At 36.1% G+C, this 25,351-nt stretch overlaps 1 protein-coding gene and 1 long non-coding RNA gene across 2 annotated transcripts in view; one reads left to right on the top strand and one right to left on the bottom strand.

Moving 5' to 3' along the window:
* LOC148981996 (uncharacterized) overlaps nucleotides 1-25,351 on the bottom strand; it is a 251,588-nt gene that overhangs the window by 57,305 nt on the left and 168,932 nt on the right. The window lies entirely within an intron of this gene.
* Nucleotides 9,877-11,603, top strand: hoxb1a (homeobox B1a). Its single transcript, XM_039686538.2, has 2 exons — nucleotides 9,877-10,504; nucleotides 11,258-11,603. Exons 1-2 carry the CDS (start codon nucleotides 9,877-9,879, stop codon nucleotides 11,572-11,574), a joined length of 945 nt encoding a protein of 314 aa, XP_039542472.2. The 3' UTR covers nucleotides 11,575-11,603.

The following is a 25,351-nucleotide window of genomic DNA, read 5'->3' as shown; positions in this document are numbered from 1 at the left end:
TCACCCAAATACGTAATGTATCCAGTGACACCATTGAAGGCAGCTTATATTACTTGTATTTATTTGGAATATTTTGTTACATTTACAATGATTCTTTGAGTAAATATCAAAGTAATAACATTTAAGTAAAACGTACTCAACTTTCTGATGTCGGTGTTCCCATCATGCACCGGGGCATGAAAAATTATTAAGGTTGCATTTTTCACTGTTTTCTAGTTGCATTTACACTGTTTAATCATTGCTTTTGTTGTTAGGTTTAGTAATCTGGAGTTCTACTCAAAATGACACAATGACACTCAAAAACTATCCATGGATTGTTACCGTTATTGTGTACCAATTATTAAGGGTCTCTTTGTTCAGTTGAGTACCTCTAGTGTAGATATGTCATCAAGTGTAACAAGAAAACACTTTAAAAGCATGGCTTGATTTAGTGCTATATTGAGTAAAATGTTCTTGAAGAAATTACTCAAACTGGCCAACTTAAATGTACATATTCTGTGTTCATTTTTACATAACTTTCAAATTCCATACATTTGAAATAAACTTAACTTTTTTTTTAATTAACTTTTATTAAAATTATTTTTAATCAATATGTTAGGTTAAACTGTCGGCCTACATGAATGTACACTACAATATTTTCATGATTTGTTATTTGTTAACTTTTTTGTCAAATTAACTTAATAATATTTTGAGTTTTTGTAGATTAAACCAATAAACATTTAGTAAAACCAACAACATTTTTTTTTACATTGACATAGGGGTCATCTTTGGTCATGCAAATGGTCACCATTTTAAACAAGTTTTTCATCATTTAAAATCACACATTGTCTTAGTTCATTTTAAATTGCCTTGCATTGTAATATTAACAATGTACACTGAAAAAAAAACATATGTAAAATGTACTTAATTTTTCTTTGGCAAGTTTTTGCACACAGATTTTTAAAGCAAATTTCACACATGGAATTAATAAACTCTACTTAACTTAGTTAAGTACAATTAACAAAGAAAATAAGTGAATTTAACTTAAGTAAAAGGTTGAGCAATTTCTACCTAGTTGAAGTATACTTTTCAATACTTTTACTCAAACATAATGACATTGTAGAACACAATTCACAGCGGTAACATTTGATGGATAGTTTGAGTATAAATGTGTAATTTTGAGTTGAATATGATTGACAAAATTGCCTTTATGTCCACTGTAAAAAAAAATCGTAATGGTAAAATGTCTGGCAGCAAAGTTGCCAACCACTTACCGTCAAATTACAGTAAAAAAGTAAATTATTTTATGGAATTTTTTTTTTGAAAATGTATATTTACTGTAAACATTTGCGGTATTTTTACAGTCAAACTGCAGTAGAAAAAAAATCTCATAAAAAGAAAAATTAATTTTCTTTTAATATAGTTTTTCTGCGTAAAATAATGAAATTATGTAACAAAAAATTCAATAAGTACATAAATTCAAATAAAAATCTTTGAAAATTTACAGTTTTTATTTTTATTTGTACAGTTCCAATTTCACAACGTTGACCAATCTCTAATTAAGTACTTAATAATAGCAAATTTAAAGTAAAATTCTGTTATATTAACTAAATGTATGAGTACAGAATACCTGCACATTAACAGTTTTAGTAAATGAACAAACACTGAACATCAAAATAAGGGATTGATAGACAATACAAGCTTAGTATATAGAACATATACAAATATTCACATTAAAAGGCAAGATTATCTAGAATATTATTTATATTTATATAAATGTATTTCTACAATCTAAACACCTTGATTTTTCTTTCAAATGCGAAAATATTTCATTTTATTAATGTCCACAAACATTCTGTCAACTATTACTAACCAAATACTCCCAGAAAACTATAAAATGGTTTGCCAAAACCATGTGACTAGCATCATGTGATGTCATTTTCTTCTCCAGCAACTATTTTAATAATAAAGCTTTGCAACTAGATCTATCCATCTATCCATCCATCCATCCATCCATCCATCCATCCATCCATCCATCCATCTATAAATTACAGGAACGTCTGTCTGTCTTCCTGTCTGTCTGTCTCTGTGTGTGTGTGTGTGTGTGTCTGTCTGTTAATCGCATATCTCTCGAACTGTTCTTGCTAGGGGCACGAGTAAGTGCAGTGCAGAGTTTGACGTTTTTTGGATTAGAAATGCAAAAGATATCGCTAAATATATCGCTAAAAGAAGCACATATTGGCAAAACACAGACACAAAAATGATTTTGCACAGGCATTTTGCACTAGTAAATTATATAAAAAAAATAAAATCTTTTGTAACAGTCAATGTCACTTTTGATAAATGTGATGCATCTTTGCTGAATAAAAGTACTCATTTCTTTAAAACAATAATAATAATAATAAAACAAAATCACCCTAAACTTTTGAATGTTAGTATATCAAGATTTCCACAAAAATGAAGCAGCACAGCTGTTTTCAACACTGATAATACACTCTAAAAAATGCTGGGTTGTTTTAACCCAATTTTGGGTCAAATATGGACAAACCCAAAATGTTGGGTTAAAAATGTAATGTAAAAATTTAACCCAACGGCTGGGTTAGTCCATATTTGACCCAAAGTTGGGTTAAAACAACCCAGCATTTTTTAGAGTGTAATAAGAAATGTTTCATATTATATCTGAAGGATTGTGTGACACTAAAGACAGCAGGAATGATGCTATGCAGCTTTGCTATCAAAATAATAAATGACATTTAGAAGAATATTAAAATATAAAGCAAATTAAATTGTAATTTCACGATATAATTTTTTTAACTGTTTTTTTTTTATCAAATAACAACCTTGCTGCAAAGCATGTGGAAAAGACTGTGCAAAGTGCACTGCAATAATGCAATTGTCAGTCTCTTCTAAAAAGTGGGATATGGAATATCCACTCAGAGAGTGCCTATCGAATTCCATGGCTTTCTGCTCAGACAGTCAACCAATACAGTAAAGAGGTAATAAACAACATATAGAATGTCATGTGACCTCTTGAAAGCTTGGAATAGAAGCAGAGTGCTTTAGCCCACAGTGAGCACAGTGTCCTCACTTATCATATTTAGCTGCCTACGATATATACAATTCATAATTTGTTTCAACTGAATGAGCCACTGAAAGTGTCCCAATCACACAAAGTAAAATAATAGACTTGAATGATTTTTCTTGACATTATACAAATATGATGGTTTGTAATCTGTAGTGATGCAATCATAAGCATATATCAATCATGCTGAATGAGAGATAAGGGCTTTGGATATTTTTTTTTAATACAAAATTCAATTCATCATAAAGCAAAAGCCGCAGAGTAAGCAGCCCTTAGGCCACTCCATGAAGCTGAACATTGTGCAATATTTCTATCAACATCTTGCAAATTGTAACCGCATGCATGCCAAACACTCACAATCAAGCCTATTTCTAGTGGTGGTATATTCTATATAATTTCTAGTACAACCTAAAAAAATGCTGGGGTACTTCAACCCAAATCTGGATCAAATATTGACAAACCCAATAATTGGGTTAACATTTTAAGGGGCATTTTTTACCCAATGAATGAATGAATGAAACCTTTATTGCCCCCAAAGGGGAATTTGTTTTACACTCATGGGAACCATAATAAACATAACCACAAAAAACATAAAATAAACATAAATAAAGAAGAATAAAGACAAAAGTGACATGGAATATATCAATTTGACAACTCTAAAATATTCCGCAGCTTAAAAGAATCAATAAATAGATATATATTCAATAATGCACATTCAAAATCAATCTATGTGCCCATGGATGATTCGTTAAGTAGTTGAATGCTCCTCGGCACAAATGAAGTGATGTGTCGTTTAGTTTTAGTTCGGGGCATTCTAAATCTACGTCCAGAGGGGAGGTGGGAAAATTCTGTGTGAAGTGGGTGCAATGGATCCTCCAAAATTCTCAGTGCCAACTTGAGGGTATACTGGTCAGTAAGATTTGTGACGCTTTTCACATCAGATCTAGTGATTCTCCTACCCATTTTTGTCACCTTATCCAGCATGTTCCTATTCTGGATAGAAAGACCTCCCCCCCAACACTGGATTGCAAAAGTCACCACACTCTGAATAAAAGTCAAATAGAACAGTGTCAGGGTACTATTCTCTGCATTAAAACTGCGCAATTTTCTTAAAAAAAAGAGCCGTTGCTGTGCTTTTGAGTATCTTGCTAATGTGTTCGCCGACCAATGTTTGGGTTTGTCCATATTTTACCCAAAACTGGGTTAAAACAACCCAGCATTTTTTAGAATGTATTAATCATGATTAGCCATAAATAGATGCCACACATATTCATCTTGTAACGGCAACAGTGTGACCAACACAGTCTCATGAAGATGCGTATCTATACCACGAGTGTCATTTCTCGTGGCATTTATACGCCAAAAGTGTTTTTTTCGTGTATATGGTACGCACTAAAAAACCCTGGGTTAGGTTTAGGGGGGAGGGGGGTGGGGAGTTCGTGCGTATTATACGCAAAAAAGTGCGTATCATATGTACGCGAAAATCGCGTGCCAAATACACGCAAAAACTGTTTTTGGCGTATAAATGCCACGAGAAATGACATTCGTGCCATAGACACGAACTTTCATGAGATCGGGCTGGTGTGACTGTGTGATGGAGAGGCATGTATGACTTATCAATAGCTTAAACAGTCAAACTTGAGCTTTAGGTATGTGAGCTACAAAATCAGTTGACCCAGCATAGACCATCTACATACTTGACCCTTAAACCCCAGCTGTCAAGAAACCAGGCCTGTGATGCAAAATTTTAAACAAAGCATGTAATGCATCTACATCAAAATATCAAATACAGCTTATTTGAACAGTGCATGTTACATCTCTCAATAACCGATCAGCAGGCTAATAAGACTACCATAACCTTCATTGTAAAACGTAGGCCTATTTAAAGAGCCAAATATGGAATTTTATAAATTATTAAATGTTTTATTGTTTGAAAACCAATGTTTTGCCTTTACAACAATCTTTTTTTTTTAATTTAGATTAGAAATGTAAAAAGTCTTTACACTGATTAACAGAATTGAGCTATTAAACATGATAATGCATGTTAAATGCATGCTACTCATTTGAGACCTCATGTATGTCCGTGACCCCAATACATGAAACTTTAAACCAGTGACTTTATGAAAATCTGTGTGTATCTAGCAAAAGCACTTAAGATTTAGTCACACATGGGCAACCTCCACTTTGCTACTCAACCACCTGAAATGACAACACCTGCCCAGAAAGTTTACATCTGATTTGCATATAGTTGACAAAGAGAGAGTGCCCTGTGAGAGATTTGACAGCGAGAGGTTAATTTTACATAGCTTCATGGTACTGGTTCATTAATACCAGTGTATTTTGTTTCATTACGCTGGCAGATTTATCCACTTGTTTTAATTATAAACAAGATAAAAACAATCATGCATAAAGTGAATTTATCTATGCATTTAATTTTTTTTTTATGTTATTGTTAGTTTAACGTAAAAAAATAAGTAACCTGGTTGCCTTAAAATTTTAAGTTGATTGAAATGGAAAAGTGAGTTAATACAATGGAGGAGATTGATTTAATCAACAGAAGCTCAAAATAATATGTTATCTGAACTAAATAAATAATTTAAGTTGATTTGACAAAAGAAAAAACGTTGTGATAACAAATCTTGAAAATAGTTTTTTTGGGGGGAGGGGGCTATTGTTTACAATGGAAAGCTAACATATTGAAGATGGTTGTGAATTTTTTTAAGGAGATGATGAGCTTGAGCAGAGATATTTGAAGATAGATAGATGTTATATGGATATATAGATAGAAAGATTATGCATTCATTTGACACTAACCTGAGCAAGGCCATTTCGTTAAACAACAGATTGTGACAGTCTAAACAAGGTCAACCCATAGACTGTGCTTTGTGGAGACCTTGCGTGACCCTGTTGTCTTAGAATAACAAAGAATGACAAAGACTAACAGCTTGTATTCACACAAACTCCTATTTTTCTTTCCAGATACGCCTGTATTGCACAGTATCTGAATCATGTCAGGAGATCTTTTGCATAGTTTGTCTAAGAGGACAGTAAGATGAATAATTGTGCCTGCATCTGCTAAAAATCTGATTTATTGAATGCTATGGTAATATGTTTGAACTAGCAAATTAAGTGTGCACACATATTTACACTGAATGTTTGAAAAAATTGGAAAAGAATGTAAGTCAGATGAGACAACTAGAGAGATGTGTATAGAATGCATGTTGAGGAGAGGGTGCTTGAGTTCTAGCAATCTCATTTCACTCAAGCACTTAAGTCGGGTAAACTGGCAAAAACCAAACCCATACCATTGGTTCACCCATTTGGTTGTTTGCATCAGTGGAGTAAGATAAATTATCTGGATCAATTTGGAAGTGAAATTCAGACAATCAGCATGTCCTAAGTTTGTTTATTATACGACGACTTGGATAATTTAGGAGACAGAGCCGATGGCCCATTTAACCTCTGAGTAGCATATGAAAATGAGGGCATGACAGACTTTGGGTAGGTGTCACCTCTCAAAGGATGGATACTTGAGTAAAATCATTTAATTTGTATAGCGATTTTATTAACACATGAACTTTACGTGTGCAATGGAAATATCTTAATCTCCACCTATGAATAAATAAGGCTGTTGATAAGCCAACCTGGGCTCACCGCACATCAGCTGCTCAAGTGATGACACCGAGGAAGGGTTGGATGGTGAAGGAAAGGAGCCAGCTATCAGAATTGAGAGTATTAAAAGGCCTGGGCTGAGGAACTGCAAGTTAAATGGTAAAATGAAATAGTAACAAGATGTCATCTGTGGAGTTAAGGTTAACACGTGCAGCTAAGTGTAAGCTCTCAATGTTGAGCGCATGGCGTGGAAACAAGAAAGAAAACTAAGCTATTTGAATGGCTTCAAGGGCCATTCATTATGCAAGTTAATGACTTGTTCATGCAAAACAAAAGAAAACAAAAAAAATTCAAAGGTTGTTATGATGGTAGGTCCATTAGTATCAGCTGCAATTTTAGGTTTTGCCTAACAAAATAGGAAAAGAACTGCCAGAGTGTAAAAACTGAGGAAGAAAAAAAAATATGTTTTAAGGTTTTGTATTAAACAGCATACACTCAACATACACTAACAAATGCTGGGTTGTTTCAACCCAAATTTGGGTAAAATATGGACAAACCCAAATGTTGGGTTAAAAATGTAATTAAAAAAAAATACAGTTGAAAGTGAAAGCTGTAGTTGGTTTAACATTTTTAACCCAACATTTGTGTTTGTTCATATTTTACCCAAATTTTAATTTTAAATGTATGGGATCATTGCTACACTCTAAACTATGCTCCCATACATACATCATTCACAACTGTTAGGCTACATGACATTACATTAGGTGGTGTATATCATCAGCCTATTTTCACTGGTTAATGTATTGCAGTGATTTCAGTCAAACAATATTCACAGTTCTGAAAACATTAAGCATGTGACATGTGCATTCGACCAAGCCATGGCTATGCTACAAAATCAAAGTTAAACGACATATATTAAGGATATTCCTGAGTTACAGAGTTTTTATCATTATTTTTTATCCAGAACTGAAATGTTATGCAAATCGAGCCATTGCGAACAATCCTGCCAAACGACCGCATCGGCCTCGTGATTATGTACAACACAGTAAGGTTAATATTGAGAATAATGAAAGTAAAAACCAAGACTCTGTTCATGTTTAAATCATCAACAGTTATTTTTTTCTCAGATTAGTTCATAGCTGTTTACTTTATAACAGATTAGTTTATAGCTGTTATACAGAGTTGTAATACTCACTCGCTGGAATACAACTGCGAGCCGCGAGGGTGCGCTTTTTGCGTCAGAAGAACGTTTACGCTTATGCAAATATAGTGATAGTGATAATATAGTGATAGTGATACTAGATCAGATTTAGAATAGACAATTTATTAATACTGTATCAACGCTACACGTAATAATAGGCTAATAACAAGCACTGCCGTGTTAAATTAACGTTGCCAATTTCATAGGCTAAACAATAGTTTGGTGTGTAATAATAATAATTATTATTATTTATAGAATTGATACATTTGAATGACTTTTCTATTTTAACAAATGTTAACGGAGTCTCCTTTATACGTTTATTATCTTGTATATATTGAAAAGGAAAAAAAAAACCGTTTAAGTCCCAATTCTTTTATCTCACATCTATTTCAAAATCTTGGCCTCATTATTGCTTGATAATCCCTATGCATCCAAACATGCAAATTTATAAATAGATGTTTTGTGAGGTAATTTTAATAATCGTTGAAACGAATGTATTCAATACTCAGAGTTTGGCAAGTTCCTATTTCTTTTCGTCAAAAGACATTTGCAAGAGTCGTTAAATCTTAATCATTCGTTTATGAATTGGAAACATAAACTGCTGTTTGTTTTGGTATAGGCTATTTTTGCCTTGCTCGCCTAGTGATGACGTTGGTACTCGCCTATTTAAAACACATAAAACACAACCAATCAACTGATGAATTCGTTTAAAATAAAGGGACCTGCAGCCTCAATGACTCTTGAGTGTAGGACAGAGTAGCAACAGTACTTAAAAACTGCTCAAAGTAGTTTGGAATCGTGGGCTGCGTAACAATCACTTGGCACGTGAATCGACAGATAACAAATCGCTGTGGGCGTTATATTGTTACCCTTTCTTGTACCACCATGTACTAATGAGCAAATATATTCGAACTTCTTCAGTCCCCTATATTGAGCGTGGGCTTTATATGAAGAGGAAGACTTGCTCAGCATTGTCATCTTAATTAATTATTAGCTTCTCTCTTTTCCTGCTGTCCACCAACGCCTGTCAAGCCATCCATGTTCTAGACGAACTCATTACTTAGACGTATAACCCTAAAAATTGGGTGATTAGGTTCAGAAAGAGTGATTTATAATGTTCCAATTTTAAAACTAAAGTTACAAACCTTCTACACACACACACACACAAAAAAAAAAATCGAGTACAATTCCAGACAGCAAAGCAGCAACACTCGTTTCCACAGGCAGAGAGAGAGAGAAAAAAATAACTCGACGTTCCTTTCCTGCTTGTTTGGACTCAACAGAAGGCTCGCTGTCGACCTAATTTCGTTTAGGTAACAGATCAGTTCAGTGATTTAATTAGACGGGTCCAAAGCCAACCAGGACTGATCTGCGAACCGTGGCGTCACTTCCAATTCGAGTGTTAAACAGATTTCCGTTCTAAACACACATAATGAACTCTGCGTTCGGCGAGTCTTAAAGGCAACAGTGAGCATTACTCTTATTAAATAGGACAATCGAGATCACACAGGCCTACTTCAGAACATTACAGTAGGAAGATAGCGCACTCTTCACTGAACTTGCGCGATTAAAACTAGAAACTAAATGCAGATTGTAAGTAAAGAGATGAGAGGAGATGCAGGCCTAAACCTCAATGCAAAAGTCTGAAACGCTCTTTCTTTATTTCTCTTTCTCTCATTCGGAGAGCCTTTCACGCAGGGTTTGACATATTCTAGCTGTTATCAGATTGATGGGCTAGTTTGATTGAAGTGGCTTTGTCATGCAAATGTCAAGCGCGTGATGGATGGTCGCCGTGCGCTGACAAACTTCTGGAGGTCCCCTCACCATTGGCGCCGTGACGTCTCACGTGACTAGCAGCTGAGGTAAAGATGCGTTATAGGGAAGCACGAGCAAATACTCAAGAGGTAAGGATTTCACCCCTTCCGCATGACATACTGTTACGAGCTTGCAGGACAGGAGGCTCCCCCGATCTCTCAGGTTGACCCTCCGCCATTAACAGCGCATGGACAATTCCAGAATGAACTCTTTCTTAGAGTACACAATTTGTAACCGTGGGACGAACGCCTACTCGCCCAAGGCTGGATACCACCACACGGACCAGACGTTCTCGGGCCCCTTCCTCACCGGACACGCAAGTGACAGCTATAACTCTGATGGACGACTTTACGTAGGGGGGAGCAACCAGCCAGCAACAGCACAACATCAGCACCAGAGCGGCGTTTACGCGCATCACCAGCACCAAACTCATCAGGGTGGCATTGGCCTCACCTACGGTGGCACGGGGACTAGTTATGGGACCCAGGCCTGCACCAACTCGGACTATGCTCAACATCAGTATTTCATAAACCCAGAGCAGGATGGGATGTATTATCACTCATCGGGGTTTTCTACCTCAAATGTCGGTCCTCACTATGGCTCCATGGCTAGTGCCTATTGCGGAGCGCAGGGAGCCGTTCCAGCCGCACCGTTTCAGCATCATGGGTGCGAAGGCCAGGACCACCAGCGAGGCTACTCACAGGGCACTTATGCCGACTTATCGGCCTCCCAAGAGAGGGAGACTGACACGGATCAGTCGCCACCTGGGAAGACATTCGATTGGATGAAAGTAAAAAGGAACCCCCCAAAAACAGGTCGATTGAATTGCCTATTTGAAGCAAATATGAAGTGCCGTACACTCAAATCGACAGAAATTATGCCTTACATACAGCGAATATGCTTTCAGATCTTACATAACCAAAGTATAACACATTATACACAAATTAGAAACTTTTAACCTAAGATATCTAAAAAATGTTAAAACGGGCGGTTCATTTGTTTCAACCCGCCTCCCCCTGCGTTAATGCATCAAACATACATGCTTTCGTTCGCCATAGGATATGCAATAGCAATGTTTTCTTTAGCTTGTACTGGTTCTCGTCGCGCAATATTCGTTTTTGTTGGCCTCCATTGTGTTCTTAAGCTTCCCTCTCCCGTCCCAGTCGTGTTTGCCTCACAACGATTTAGTGCACCAACTTTAATGGCAAAGGGGCCACCATTTTGACATACTGTACAAATTGAGTGGTCATAAAGCCATCTTTGGGGAGTATTGAATTGCATGTATTCCATATACTCCGTTATGAGTTCTTTCAAAATTGATAAGTACAGACAGGGGAATTATGGTAAGGTCAGCAAAAGTTTGAAATACCGAATAACTTGTTGAACTGTTGAATTTAAATCGTCACATCTAATTAAGGATAATGGCAACCAGCACGCGCACAGTTGATTGTTGTTGGCGTTTAATTTTTAATAAATATAAGGCAATTCATTATGATTGTTATCAATTTATCTGTGTTCAATTGTTTGACAAACAGTCATGTAACCATCCTTTCACTTTTTCCTCGCAGCTAAAGTTGCAGAATACGGACTGGGACCGCAAAACACAATTCGGACGAATTTCACAACAAAACAACTCACAGAGCTCGAGAAAGAGTTTCACTTCAGCAAGTATCTCACGCGAGCGAGGCGAGTTGAAATCGCTGCCACGCTCGAGCTAAACGAGACACAGGTTAAGATATGGTTTCAGAACCGTCGAATGAAGCAGAAGAAGCGAGAGAAGGAGGGACTCGCGCCTGCTTCATCCACCCTGTCTAAAGACCTGGATGATCACTCTGATCACTCAACTTCAACATCTCCTGGAGCTTCTCCAAGTCCGGATTCCTAACAGAGGAGAATAACTTTGGGTGCATTGAACAGCAGATTCGAAATATATAGTAAAGTCTATTAATTTAAGCATTCCAAAATGTGCCAGAAAGACTTTCTCGTGTTCTTTTATTTTAGAACAATTGTTTTTAAGGAAACAGAAAAAAAGTGAAAAGTAAAGAGACTTTTAGCACAACAATGGACATACACCGTTTGCTAGAACAAAATTTCCTAAACTCATTGGAAATGTTTGTGTGTGTTATACAGGGTATTTCTACAATAATGATGAATGCACTTTCATGATGTTTACAAGTCTCCGAACGAACCTAACTGACTTTACAGGGAGCTTACTGTGTTGTCAAAATATGTATTGGTGTTTTTGTTGCGTTTATGATGATTTATTTGATGTACACATGTATACACGAGTTTTGTGGATTGTAGCTTATAAGGGTTTTCGGACTCCTTGCACTATGCGTTTACAGGGTAGGCCCTTACCGAACACCAGCACAATTGACCGGAACACGTGAACGATTCCCTCTCAATGTACACAGTGATATTCCATTACTAGTTAATTTACAGCGAGAAATAATTAATACTGTGTTGCCAGTCGGGCTTCATTTGGATATAGAACATGTGGCATGCGCCTTGGGAAAGATCCGTTCCGTTTACAGAACAAAAGGACAATGCAGGGTGTTACTTTTCTTAATTAAAACATTTACAGAATTAGATTTTTTTAGCCTAGTATTTTATGCACAGACGAACTGAGTTTTATCAGTTACTGTCTGTATGATTCCGTAATCTAAATGTCTCAATCAACTGTTTCTGTCAGTTCTTTATCTACCTCAAATAAAAACAATATTTTACTGAACCAGTCTCTACATATAAGCATGTGTAAATAATATTTGAAAAATATAAAATGAACATCAGAAAAATGAAAAAACAAAAACAAAAAAAAATGTTAGTGGCCTATAGCTATGGAGTATATGATGACATGGGTTTCACTGCTCTTCTCTTCTTTTGGAGGGTGAGAAAGCGACCACCAGTCAGTATAGTGTTACGATGCTCTGAGCAAGGCACGGAATGTTGGTGAGCAATCAGGGTGGTTCACGGTGACCTTTTTACCTCATTGCTCTTCTGGGATATCTAAACATACAAACAGACTCGCTCACTGAGTGGTTTAGGGGTGGCACAAATAGCACCGAGCCTGAGCAAATTAAAAGAAAGACATGCTTTGAAGAAACGAAACAGAATTGTGGGTGGCGCATTTTAGTTATTTAGGATTGTAATGAATTTACTTCATGGCTAACACATTAAAAACTTTTAAAACCATACAACTTCGTTTATAAGCATTAAAATATCCTTCACGAGTGCATAACAACAAATTAAGCATTCTTAAAAGGGAAAAAATATCGACTTCGACACCTCACATTAGCCTATATCTCTCCATCGGTTTCTGAAATAATATTGTAATTGACAAAGACAGTAAAGTCACTGCAAAAAAATAAAAATAAACAAATAAAAATCGAGAAAAAAAGAAAACCCCAGTAAGATTTAAACTTGTGCCATGAAATAGAAGTTTGTTTTTTGCAATAGTGGTAGCAAAAGGTCCACGGGTTGCAGTGGCATTTACGGACACCAGCTCACTGGGTGCTTCCGGTAATGAAACGCATTGCAGGCTTCTGCAACAACGTTAAAGAAATGTTTAAAACCACAATCATATTTAATTATTAGATATAATATAATTAGAATAGTTTCTGACACATATGATTGACAATGTCCTTAATATTACGAAAGAAAGACTTTTAGTAACTTTTTCTATTTCTTTTATTCCATAAAAATATCATTTTGTATTTTATGAGCTTATGATTAGCCAGAGTTGGCTCAAAATATATCAATACAGAGGAAATAAATACGATACAGCAAATGCGCTATGATAGGCTCTGGACCATCTGCTGGTGCAGATTTGACTCACGCTGTTCAGGACGTTTGTCCTGTAGCCCCCTGAACGGGCCTTTGATCCGGCCGCTACCCCCGCGGTCAACCTCCCTGCTCTGCATTGAAACGTGAAGTGATGCTTACAGTAGGGGGTTTAAATAGAGGTCACCGTTAACTTTACCTGAACTCTTAAAAAAAAAAAAAAAAAAAAAAAAAAAAAAAGACGAGTCTCTGACAGTGACTTCACTGTCCCATAGCAAGATATTGCATTAACCAACATTTGAAAAGCAAAATGCTTGTAAAATTCTCAAAAAATAGAAAAAGGAAAGTGTTTTAATTACATATTCGATTTGTTTCAGTAGTTTTTTGTTAGACTATCTTGTAATCAGGGCAACCTAATCTGTAGGCTATTGAGATTTGTGTATTGTTGCCTCTTGCAAATGATGGTTTTACATACAGTATATCCACAGGATTGGTTCAGGACTGTCATGAAGACTGGACAAACATTATTCTTTATCAATGTGTATAACCTAATTTTGAGTCACTGCTCATTGTAAAAAAATATCTCATTGAGCATCACATCCAATTATACACGTCAGACTTAAAGAACACTCGGTTTACTTGCGCCACCTCAAAAACACAAGCAGAGAAAAGCAGGTGAGCGAGAGAGGGCAAACTCCGGTGAAAGAACTGGGGGAATGAACTCTGAGCTGGAGGGTGCTGACAAGTGCTGAAGAGAACTTGTGGAGGGGGTCGGAAGGGTTTGGGGGTCGTTTTTCGAACATTTTAGGAAACGAGTTTGCCTAACTTTTCCCCCCTTGTTCTCTCTCTCTTGTGGCCTCACCTCTTCCCCAAAGTTTACGCGGTCTTGACAGTTCCATTTCATCCACGACACTCTGACGGACTACCCCAATATTTGCTCAGGCGGACAGGTTTGCCCTGGGCCCTGCCTCAAACATCCCCTGACTGCTTCTCCCCTGGCCTCGGTTCACCCAGAGTTCAGGCCCAAATTAATACTCGAAATAGGCAGGTCAGCTTGTCAGGAGCTGCGGACGGGCTTCCATCTCGCCGGGGTCACGCGCAGGTCTCGAGCCGCAAGCACTGTTCCGGGGCTTCACTTTAGTCCCTTTAGAATTTTTTAGCTGTTCACCCGTGTCTCTCCTCTCCCCCGGTCAGCATAGCTATTTGATTTGACAGTCTTTTTACCAAACTGTAAATACATGCTTAAAAAAAAAAAAAAAAAAACTCAAGATGTCCCCGATTCACAGAGAATTTAGAGTCTTGGCCTTTGATAGCTTAATCGCTAGGCTATAGGCTATTTTTCGTGAATTAGCTAAAATTGCAGGATGTCGATAAAACATATTGACATATATTAGGATATATATATATATATATATATATATATATATATATATATATATATATATATATATATATATATATATATTACATCTGTTCTAGTAAGATTCAGAATGTTTTTTTAATACATATGGCTACTCAAATACGGTTATAAAGTAGAAATGTTTAAAATTGCAGGTAAATGAACGAAAAATAAATTATACATAACATCAGGAATTTTCACATTTAAAAACATATTTGTAGTAAACTGAAGATTATGCTTTGACTTGACAATGTGGGCTATTTTGCTTTGCAATTTCCACATCTCTATGCTCACATGAAATTATTTATGAGGGCACCCGAGATACATTATTTTTTTTCCTTTTAATTTTTCGTGGTCTGTTTTCAATTTTAAATACTTTGGGTACTGTAACTTACTTTCAATTGCATTTGAAAATTATAATAATTATTATTATGGTGATTATTATTAGTAGGCAATTATTTACAATCGCTCATGATAAATGTAGCATTGATATTTTAGCTGAAACATTAGGCTACTCTTCTGAATAGCAATGGGGTAAAAACTTTATTAAACTTAAAAAAACGCATGTTAAAGCTTACATTCAGTGTCAGTTGAACAACACCAATTATTTCTAAATAAAAACAAATTTTAATCGATTAATTAGCCTATTATTACTATTATTCTTTTAATTGTTTACAATAACAATACAATAACCAATAATCATTAACAGTCACGTTGTTATAATTTTTATTGCAATGACTAAATTATTAATATGATTTTGGCACTAGAACACCGCATAAAGAAATGATATCACATCATTGAACCCGCAAAGTTTCGTGAAAGTTTGCCCATAGTTAAATAGCCCATGGTGCAAGACCAACTTAAAAAAAAAAGAGCTTTTCTTCCCAATCCATCAAAAGTGGAAAGGAGCGCAACCCACTCAGCAGGCCGTCAGGGTTCATGTAACTGAATGTGTTAAAAAACGCCGGTGAACTTATCATGACCCTGAGCTGACCAGACGCACAAGAACACCATGAAATCTAGGATTCTGGTGAAAGTTGTGTAAGTTTTATCTGGATCAAAAAAACGCGTTAATACGAATCTCCTCAGTAACGTGTTAATAGACTAAATACGGATTTTTTTATAATGCTTTTTATAATCTAATAATAATAATAATAAATAAGTATACGCTGCTACATATCGAATAATCGTTCTGGAATTTTTTTTTTATCACATGAATAAACAAAACCACATTTTTAACATGAACGATAATGGGTTCTGCCCGTTTCAAAACTGGTGAAAACAGGATTGAAGACATCTATTCTGCTTCTTCTCACATTCTTGGCGGAATTCAGAGCAAAAGGTTATCTGAGAGAAAAATTCCTCCCTCACGCTTGAGGAAGGCCAGAAAAAAGGCCAGCAGGCCACCAAACAGAAGCAGAGGAATCTTCTAACAGGTTACACAATGCTGAACAAATTTACAAACTCTTATAGAGTTAGGGACGCTGCATTTATAAAATTGCGATTTTAACAAAATATTCACTTTAAAGGCTATAATAAAGTTGACTTCACAGGCCTATATTTAAACGTTAATATTACGAGCTAACTTATGGATTAAAATATGTTGTTGTGACGCAACTAAGTATTTGTTTAGATTCCAGTGTCAAACCAGCACGCGCAAACCAGTAATAAATTACCTTAAATCAATTTTTAGTTAATTCGGGATTCGTTTTATTTGACTAATATCTAAGAATCAGAGGTTTGCCGACGACCATATCTGAGGCCTTTTTAGGAATTTGCGTCAGTTGTTATGTTATTTTGCACGATTCCCCAGGCCCATTTTTCTATTCTGTCTTGTTTCCTTTGCATGCAGTATCTGAATCTAGTAAGATTATAAGAGTAGCCCTACATCCCTTGTCTTTTACACAGACTGAGTGCTGAATGAGACCTGCACAATAGCCTAGTTTACCTCATACAACCACAGAATGTTGTTACAAGATATTTATATCTCAAATGGAGATTAGAGTACCTCACACACACTCATACACATTGAAATTTAATTTCAATACTCTGTACAGCTGATCCAAGTTATTCCTCACAAACAAATTGGACATTTGTGGTACAATATGTGTTAGTTGTCTATTCATTAGTGTATGAGTGTTTGGCCCAGCAAATGCGTGTGTAGTCAAACAGTAACATGAGGAATCCATATTTAGAGCAGAAGTCGGACAGGTTTGTTGGTATCCATGACAATTGTGTTTTTTCTATCATTCACTTCTTTTCTCCAAAAATAACACACACATTTCTCCAAGTCATTCTTTCTGTCTGCCAGTGTCTGCTATTACTGTTAACAGCCAAAACACAACCTGAGATCAAGAGTACATGTGCCTGCGTGTGCCAGCGTGTTTTAATTGGTAATCAAATTCTGAATGAGTCAGAAACTGATGCCTGTGTGACAACGATGTCAGTGTGAAGATGGACAAAGGCTTAGTCTCATATAACAGGCCAGAAAGACATTTCTAAAAGAGGACATGGTGAAGAACCTCCTGGGCCAGGGGTGTCCAAACTCAGTCCTGGGGGACCAACTGTCTTGCAGAATTTAGCTCCAACTTCCCTTGATTGGCTAGTTCGGGAATGTTTAATTGAGGTTGGAGCTGAACTCTGCAGGAGCAGAATTGGACACCCCTGTCCCAGGCTGTGCTAAGGAACAAATAGTGGTATTCAGAGTTATTGATTTAGTAAAATAAATAACTATGTTAGTCACTATGAAATCAAAATGGATCATTCCTATTTTTTTATACGTTATTGCAGTATTTATTATAGGCAAGGCAATTTTATTATATAGCACATTTCATTACACAGCAGCAATAAAATGTGCTTCACATAGTATAGTATAAATAATTAAAAGGATATACATATAAAACACTAACAAAGAGATTAATACACAAAATACAAAAATTAAATTAAATAAACATATATAAAATAACATATAATATGTTAAAATAAAATAACATACAATAAAAAAAGCATCTGAAAAAATAAATCTTGGTCTTTAATCTATTTTTAAAAATTGTGATAATTGGAGCGTTTTCTGGAAGCTGATTCCAGAGCTTCCTTTTAATTTTTGTAAGGATACTGGCTGCACTATTCTGTACCATTTGAAGCGGTTTTAAAGTCTTTTTGGGGAGTCCTGTTAATTACAATAATCAATCCTACTAGAAATGAAAGCATGTGCGATATTTTCAAGATCGTGCTTAAACATACTTTTTTTTAAAGTTTATTGATATTTTTAAGATGAAAATATGCTGATTTTGTGATTGTTTTTACGCCAGTATAAAAATTTAGATTATTATCTATTAGGACACCAAGGTTTCTCACCACTTCCTTTGCTATTAAGCTCCTTTTTTTCGAGCAGGGTAGAGATTTAAAATTTTTCTTCATTTTTTCCCAAAAACGACAACCTCAGTTTTATTTTTAGTAAGCTGGAGAAAGTTCTGTGACATCCAAGTATCTATTACTTCAATGAACTGACAGAGAGTTTCAATGGGGGTATAGTCATTAGGTATTAGAGGTAAATAAATGTGTGTGTCATCAGCATAACTGTGGTAGGAGATTGAATTTTTCTTCATAAGTTTACCAAGTGGTATAGCATGTAAAGATTGAATAACAGAGGACCCAAAATTGAGCCCTGTCACTCACATGACATCACAGCAATAGCAAACCACAACCATCAGTCAATTCCTGATAGACAATCTAGACAAATCTAGTATCGCTGTACATTTTTTCTTGTTTGAGAAGTCATTTTTCTTGTATATACACATCACAACAGTGAAGACTGTCGCAACTTCCGTTTCATGCCGACTTCAATGTTTGTGCGCATTCCAGGATTTCAAATTCAAGATTCAGTGAGGTCTTCCTTTCATCAGAGACATGTGCAAATCTTCAGAGCTGTCAGAAAGCAGGGGGGGGGGGGGGAAGTTCAAGAGGCAGTGGAGACTCAAGATTATTTTTGTGTGTCTGCACAGGTGTGTGTGGGTCCGGAGATCAGAGGTCTGGATGAGATGGTGCGGACAGGATGGACACGTGGAACATTTAAACCAAACCAGAGACTGATGACCAAGGATATAGTGTCTGTGTGAGGGGGACTTCTCATTTTCAAATGTTCTGACATTCAGTATGTAGGAGTGTATTTTTGTATATGAGATAGTGATGACCTGAAGACAGGATGGAAACCCAATCTAAAACAGGACCTGGCTTCAGCCCACGTATATGCTCTTCTTAAAATCGTGTAGACATCATTACTTGTCCATCACAGCAGTTCATAGCAAGGGCACACCAGCAGCCTTTGACCTTCAACCACATATACACTCTCATGTAATTGCATCTTGTGCTGAACTACAGTAGGGCTAGTGCAGGAGCATGTAAACGCACAAACCAAACCCATCATGTTTTTAGCACATCCAATCGAAATCCAGCTTGGTGTTTAAAAGTAATCAGAGACTCAAGGTTACACTGGCAACTCACTGTCAGCTCAACAAGACACTCCATGTGACACCAAAGGTCAAAAGTGTTTTTCCCCTGTCTCCATCCTTATTTCACCCCTACCCCCACTGAAACCGGGTAATGTGTGTTACACTGATGACAAAAGTTGTTTTATATACGTCCATGACTCAAGATGAGTGTCGAGGTCCTGGAAGTGTGAAAAACTTGATCCAAAGAACAGCTGTAGCTTATTGTGTAGCTCTAATTTCATATGATGTTTGTGTCTCAAAGTGGTATATTTTCAAAACTCACTGTAGCAATCCAATCCAGAAAGGTTTGGTTCCAAAGGAGGCTAAAGGTTAAAGGTTCCAAAAGAGGCTTTGCGTACAGCACCGTGCCAAAGAAGAACCATTTTTGGTTCCCCAGATAACAGTTCTTAAAACAAACATTCATTTTTCTTGGTAATAAGATCCTTTTAATAATCTGAAGAACATTTATCCACATCCCTTATGTGCAATGGAAAGGTTGGATTCAAATTTCTTCATGTATAATACTCTACATTCACACACTCACACACTTCAAACATATATCATAAACAAATTGAGCTTAGCACTGACTCAAGAAATTGCAACTAGAAATTCGTTATGCTTCATTATCTAATTTTAAATGTTATTTAGACTTTGCAAACACTGTAAATAATCAAACCAGTCGTAAAATTGTATATTTAAGTAAATGATTCTGAAGATCTGAAGAATCATTATTATGTTTGAAGTGTGTGTTGATATATGTTTGAAGTTATGATATATGTGTGAGTGTGTGAATGTAGAGTATTATACATTAATAAATTTGAATCCAACCTTTCCATTGCACATGAGGGATGTGGATAAAGGTTCTTCAGATCTACCACCAAGATCAGTGGGATTAAATGATCATGAGATGTTTTCAAATATACATTTTCAACACTATCTCACGACCAATTCGTACGAATTCGACGCATGATTAAAAGTGGCTAATTCGTACGACCTCACTCGTACTAATAAGTACGATTTGTCTAAACCCACGTGATGGTTGGGTTTAGGGGCGGGGTAAAGGGGTAGGTCATTCGTACGAATTCATACGAATTGGCCAATTCGTAAAATATGTACGATTTAGCAAAATCGTATTAATTCGTACGAGTGAGGTCGCATGAATTGTTACGAATTAGCCACTTTTTAATCATTCGTCGAATTCGTACGACTTGGTCGTGAGATCGGGTTGACATTTTAAAGATTCAAAATGTAAAAAAAAAAAAAAAATTCCTTCAAATAAAAAGATGTGTGTATATTAAACATTTTTAAGGTGTGGTTAAAGAGTTACTTTTGATGTCAATTAAAATATCATGAAATGTTGGTAAATGGTAAATGGACTGCATTTATATAGCGCCTTCATAGACCTAATGGCTACCAAAGCGCTTTACATATTGCCTCACATTCACCCATTCATACACTCATTCACACACCGACGGCGGTGTCAGCCATGCAAGGCGAGCCAGCTCGTCGGGAGCAGCTGGGGTTAGGTGTCGTCTTGCTCATGGACACCTTGACACTTGGCCAGGTGGAACCGAGGATTGAACCACCAACCTTTCGGTTCGTAGACAACCCACATGAACCACTGAGCCACTGCCGAAATGTTGAAAAAAAAAATCTTATGATCTGATGGGAAATTAGCACTAAATGTTTTCAACTTACAAACATTTAAAAATAGTACAAAAGCAAATAAGTTTTAAACTAAATATTGAATTTAGACAAGCCATTTTCAGAGCAATTTAAAAAAAAAAAAGCAAGCACACATGTGCACACACACGACTGCACATTAGTTTAATTCTACTTTATTGCTTATGGTGATTATTAAATCAATCAATTGTGGAATATTCATGTTTATATCCAGTGGTGGAATGTAACGAAGTACAAATACTTCGTTACTTTACTTAAGTAGGCCTAAATTTTTCACGTATCTTTACTTTACTTAAGTAGAATAAATAGTGCATACTTTTTACTTTTACTTCGTTACATTTTGCAGCAATTATTATACTTTCTACTCCACTACATTTCTACAACTTCTGTTACATTTTCAGTACATTTTCTGATAAGTTTTTCCCCTGCCAAAACGTAATCTGACCGTCCGTTCGTTGCACGTTTGTCTCACCAGTGACGTTTGGTTGCCATAGATACATCAACTAAATGCGTCTCGCACGCACTGTGTTTATCGTGCAATTTATACCCGAAAATTTGTTTTTACATGCATAGGAAACACACCGTGTTTAATATACGTTTGGGATTATGGCAAGCCAAGAGGTTCAGAATTACACCATAAATTAATCGCGTTTACTGTATTAACATATAGTTATAGTTATAGTTATTAACATATAGTAAGGATATGGCTTATATTGCCTAATTGCAAGCTTGTTTCAGAAATGGTGACATTTTTTCCCATCCTTATTGAACATCATTATAGGAGTATTAGGTTGAATGAGTTAGAATTAAATGTTTTATTAATCATTAGAAAATAGTCATTAAGAGTATCAATTATTATGCAAGTACTTTTACTTTTAATACTTAAAGTACATTTAAAATCAGGTACTTTTTACTTAAGTATGATTGTCATTGTGTTACTTCTACTTTTACTAAAGTAAATATTTATCTGGTTATTTGTACTTTTACTTCAGTACTGAGATTCAGTACTTCCTCCACCACTGTTTATATCACATAATGTCTAATTCTGTTTGCCTTGATGCTGTTCATTAGACTTCTCTCTTACTCCCTCCTTCATTTTCTTCCTGAACGTGCCTGTATTACCCTACTGGCAGTGTGATGAACTGTAGTTCTCCATAAACCTCTTGCCTGGATGTCACGAAAGGGAGGGGTTACCCACACATACTCATTCTTTCTCTTCATGAGATAATCAGGTGAAATCCAATTAAGTTTGCTAAAATCGGGGCATTAAACATTTACACGAAGAAAGGCAGAAAAAAAGAAAGATGGATTAAAATTCGAAATATTTTCTACAGCCTATAAAACAGAGTCTCATTTGTACATATGCACATGCTGCTTTGGATTTCACATGCTGTGATGTTCTTGGCAGGCGGCCTGCGTCTGGGGTTCACAACAGCAGAGTGAAGCCAGGTTAATGTCACTCTGGGATCGGCTCATATGGTCTGAGGGAGGTTCCAGTTGAGAGCTCAGATTTACTTTAGTCTCCCACAGCACACTGCCTGGATCTCAATGACAGCTAACCTCTGACTGAACTCTCTCTCTTTCTCTCTCACACACACACACAGAGCACTGACATTATCCAGCTATAATGTGCAGACCTTATAATTTTCATGGCTTGAAATACACAATCATCAAGTCTGAAACATTGGAACTGTATAGAAGTATAGAATATCTTATACAATCAACTAAGAATTTTTGCAAAAATGCATCAAATACATAAACCTCATATAATTCAGAGCAATCCAAGCTTTTAACGATACAGTCTCAGCATCAGCGTGAAGGAACACGGTGTCCGTTCATTTAAAAAAGCCATCTGATTGGCTGGTTTTACACAACTTCCTGTGGGCACAGTGTTTTTAATCAGCCCGTATAGAAAACCAAGTCATCTTTATAAGGTCTTGGGTTGATGAATGAGCACCTTTGAAGAACAACCAATCATTGGATTTGCCAAAGTTTGCAAGGACATCTCTGAATCAAACAGAGTATGTGAAAGACGACCATGAAGCATTTTCTGTTATTTGTACAGAATACAGATGTTCATAGACTGACTTTTATATTAAAGAGTTTTCCCCCCATATCAGTATTTTGCAAATGTAGATATGATAACACAAAGGTTATACATTAACATTAATGCTTTAAGTATTATGAATGAACAATGAAGAACAATAATTCATACTGTTCATTGTTAATTCATGTTTGTTCATTTTTTTTATAAATGTTCATTTAATACAAACACTCACATAAGACATTCATAATTCACACTCTTATATGCACATATTCACAATATATATTTATAAAATATATTTCGGATTTAACTGCCCCAACCCTCCTATTATCCTTGGGGTCAATTTGACCCCATTCAATGTTTAACATCTGTAAAAACATAATTTTTTTTTTTTTTTTTTTGCTTCAAATTTAATGACTTTTCCTAATTTAATGGGGACAACTCTGTAAACATAAAATTAACCTGCTAATATTTTTTCAAAGTCCTGTACAAATTTTGTAGCATCGGTGTTCCTTGGGGTCAATTTGACCCCAGGCTCTTTTAGTTGTATAATAAAACAGAAGAAATATTAAAATTTCACACACATTTGTTTTGGTTGTTATATTGAGGTCATTATAACATGTTATAATTTGAATTTATAATGTTCATTGTAATTTTACATATTCAATATCATTTTCAAAAAACGTCCCTCTGTTTTAGGGCTCTAACCAAACAGAACCATATCTGTAGTATTGCGAGAACTACTAGTAGTTCACATGACATGTGACATAATTCTCAAGATAACTAATAATTCTTTCCTGTGTATTTGGGAGGGGAAAACATGATTTTTTGTGAGAACTTTGATGTTTCCCGTGCCATGGGGGAGGAGAAAACATAATTTTTGTGAGATTGACCCCAAACATAACTCGTGTTACTATCCTTGATAAAATAAATAGTTTTTCTTTCCAAATGTTATAGATGACAAAAATCTATACTTAGAAATATTATAAAACAAATAAAACACCAGATGTATTTGTACTTTTCCAATTTTAGGTCAAATAAGTAAGATTTTATGTTGATTTGTAAATTTGTCCATAGTCGGGCAATGGGTATTCTGGATGTGTAAGGGGTTAGGTGGAGTTAGGTGGGGTTAGGTGGGGTGGGGAGGGGGGTGGTGGGTGGATTTCAACTTAAAATGTTACTTAAGTAGTCAACAAAGACATAAATTAACTGAGACAAACCTTTGTACAAAAAAATAAACATATTGTGGAGATTTAAATTACTGGGGTCAAATTGACCCCAGAGGGTAAAAAGTGTTATCAGATTTGAGGGTAACAGGAGGGTTAACAGCATAAAAGCAAAACACACATGGCCGGACATGTCAGTCTGAGAGTCTCTTCCCGTCTAAGTGTGGTTCTTGGCCAGACTAAGTTTCTTGGACTAGTCAGAAGTCTGGCTGTGCAAGACTTCTAAACCATAGTGTGGTATGGCCCTTATCTAAAATATGTGGCTCCATTTCTTTTCTTGTGTTTGGCCCTCTACCAGCTCCACTAATGAACCCTGACACAGAGCTCCGTCCTGAGGCCTTCACCATCCCCTGCCTCAGCAGTGTCCAGCCCACACAGTTCACTCAGGTGAGCCCCATGGTGCAGCTCTGCCTTGGGGACACACACACCACCATTTATCAACAGGAGAGCCCAGGGCAGCCACAGACTACACACACATACACACACACACACTGGAGATAGTCAACTCTAGAATTATTGGCACCCTTGTTAAATATGAGCAAAGGCGGCAGTGAAATTAATTCTACATTGTTTCTCCTTTTGATTTTTCATTCAAAACAATTCACAATATTCTAACTAATAATTTAAGTAAAACACAATGGAAAGTGTCTGTGTGTGTACGGATTGGGGGTCCTCATTGTGAAACTAATGTTTTTCTCTAGTTCACATTGGCCACAATTATTGACATCCAGTTATTGCAAGGCCCTTTTGCCAAGATAACAGCCAGGTAAGTTCCACTTTCAATAGTTTGACTTCAATGAAAGGTTAGAAATTTGTGATTTCATTTTGGCAGTTAGAAGTTTGCAAGCTCACACAGACATAAAAAAAAAAATTACATTTGGCATATACAAACAATAATTTAAAGTAAATAAATCTAATTTAGGATAATCAGACCAGCTGACCATCAGTCAACATTAGAAGAAGTATTTAAAAATCTAATTGCTTAGGGGATAAAATACTTTTTTATGCATCGGACACACAAAGATTTACTCACACTTTTT

This window comes from Pimephales promelas, chromosome 3, assembly GCF_988280905.1.
Source record: "Pimephales promelas chromosome 3, fPimPro1.hap1.1, whole genome shotgun sequence".
In the NCBI taxonomy this organism is placed as follows: domain Eukaryota; kingdom Metazoa; phylum Chordata; class Actinopteri; order Cypriniformes; family Leuciscidae; genus Pimephales; species Pimephales promelas.
This window is presented reverse-complemented; position numbering and strand designations above follow the sequence as displayed.

Excerpts from the sequence above, each read along its gene's own strand:
- hoxb1a (XM_039686538.2), top strand. The coding sequence starts at position 9,877 with ATGGACAATTCCAGAATGAACTCTTTCTTAGAGTACACAATTTGTAAC. Across the intron at positions 10,505-11,257 it reads AAGGAACCCCCCAAAAACAG|CTAAAGTTGCAGAATACGGA; the intron begins GTCGATTGAATT and ends TTTTCCTCGCAG.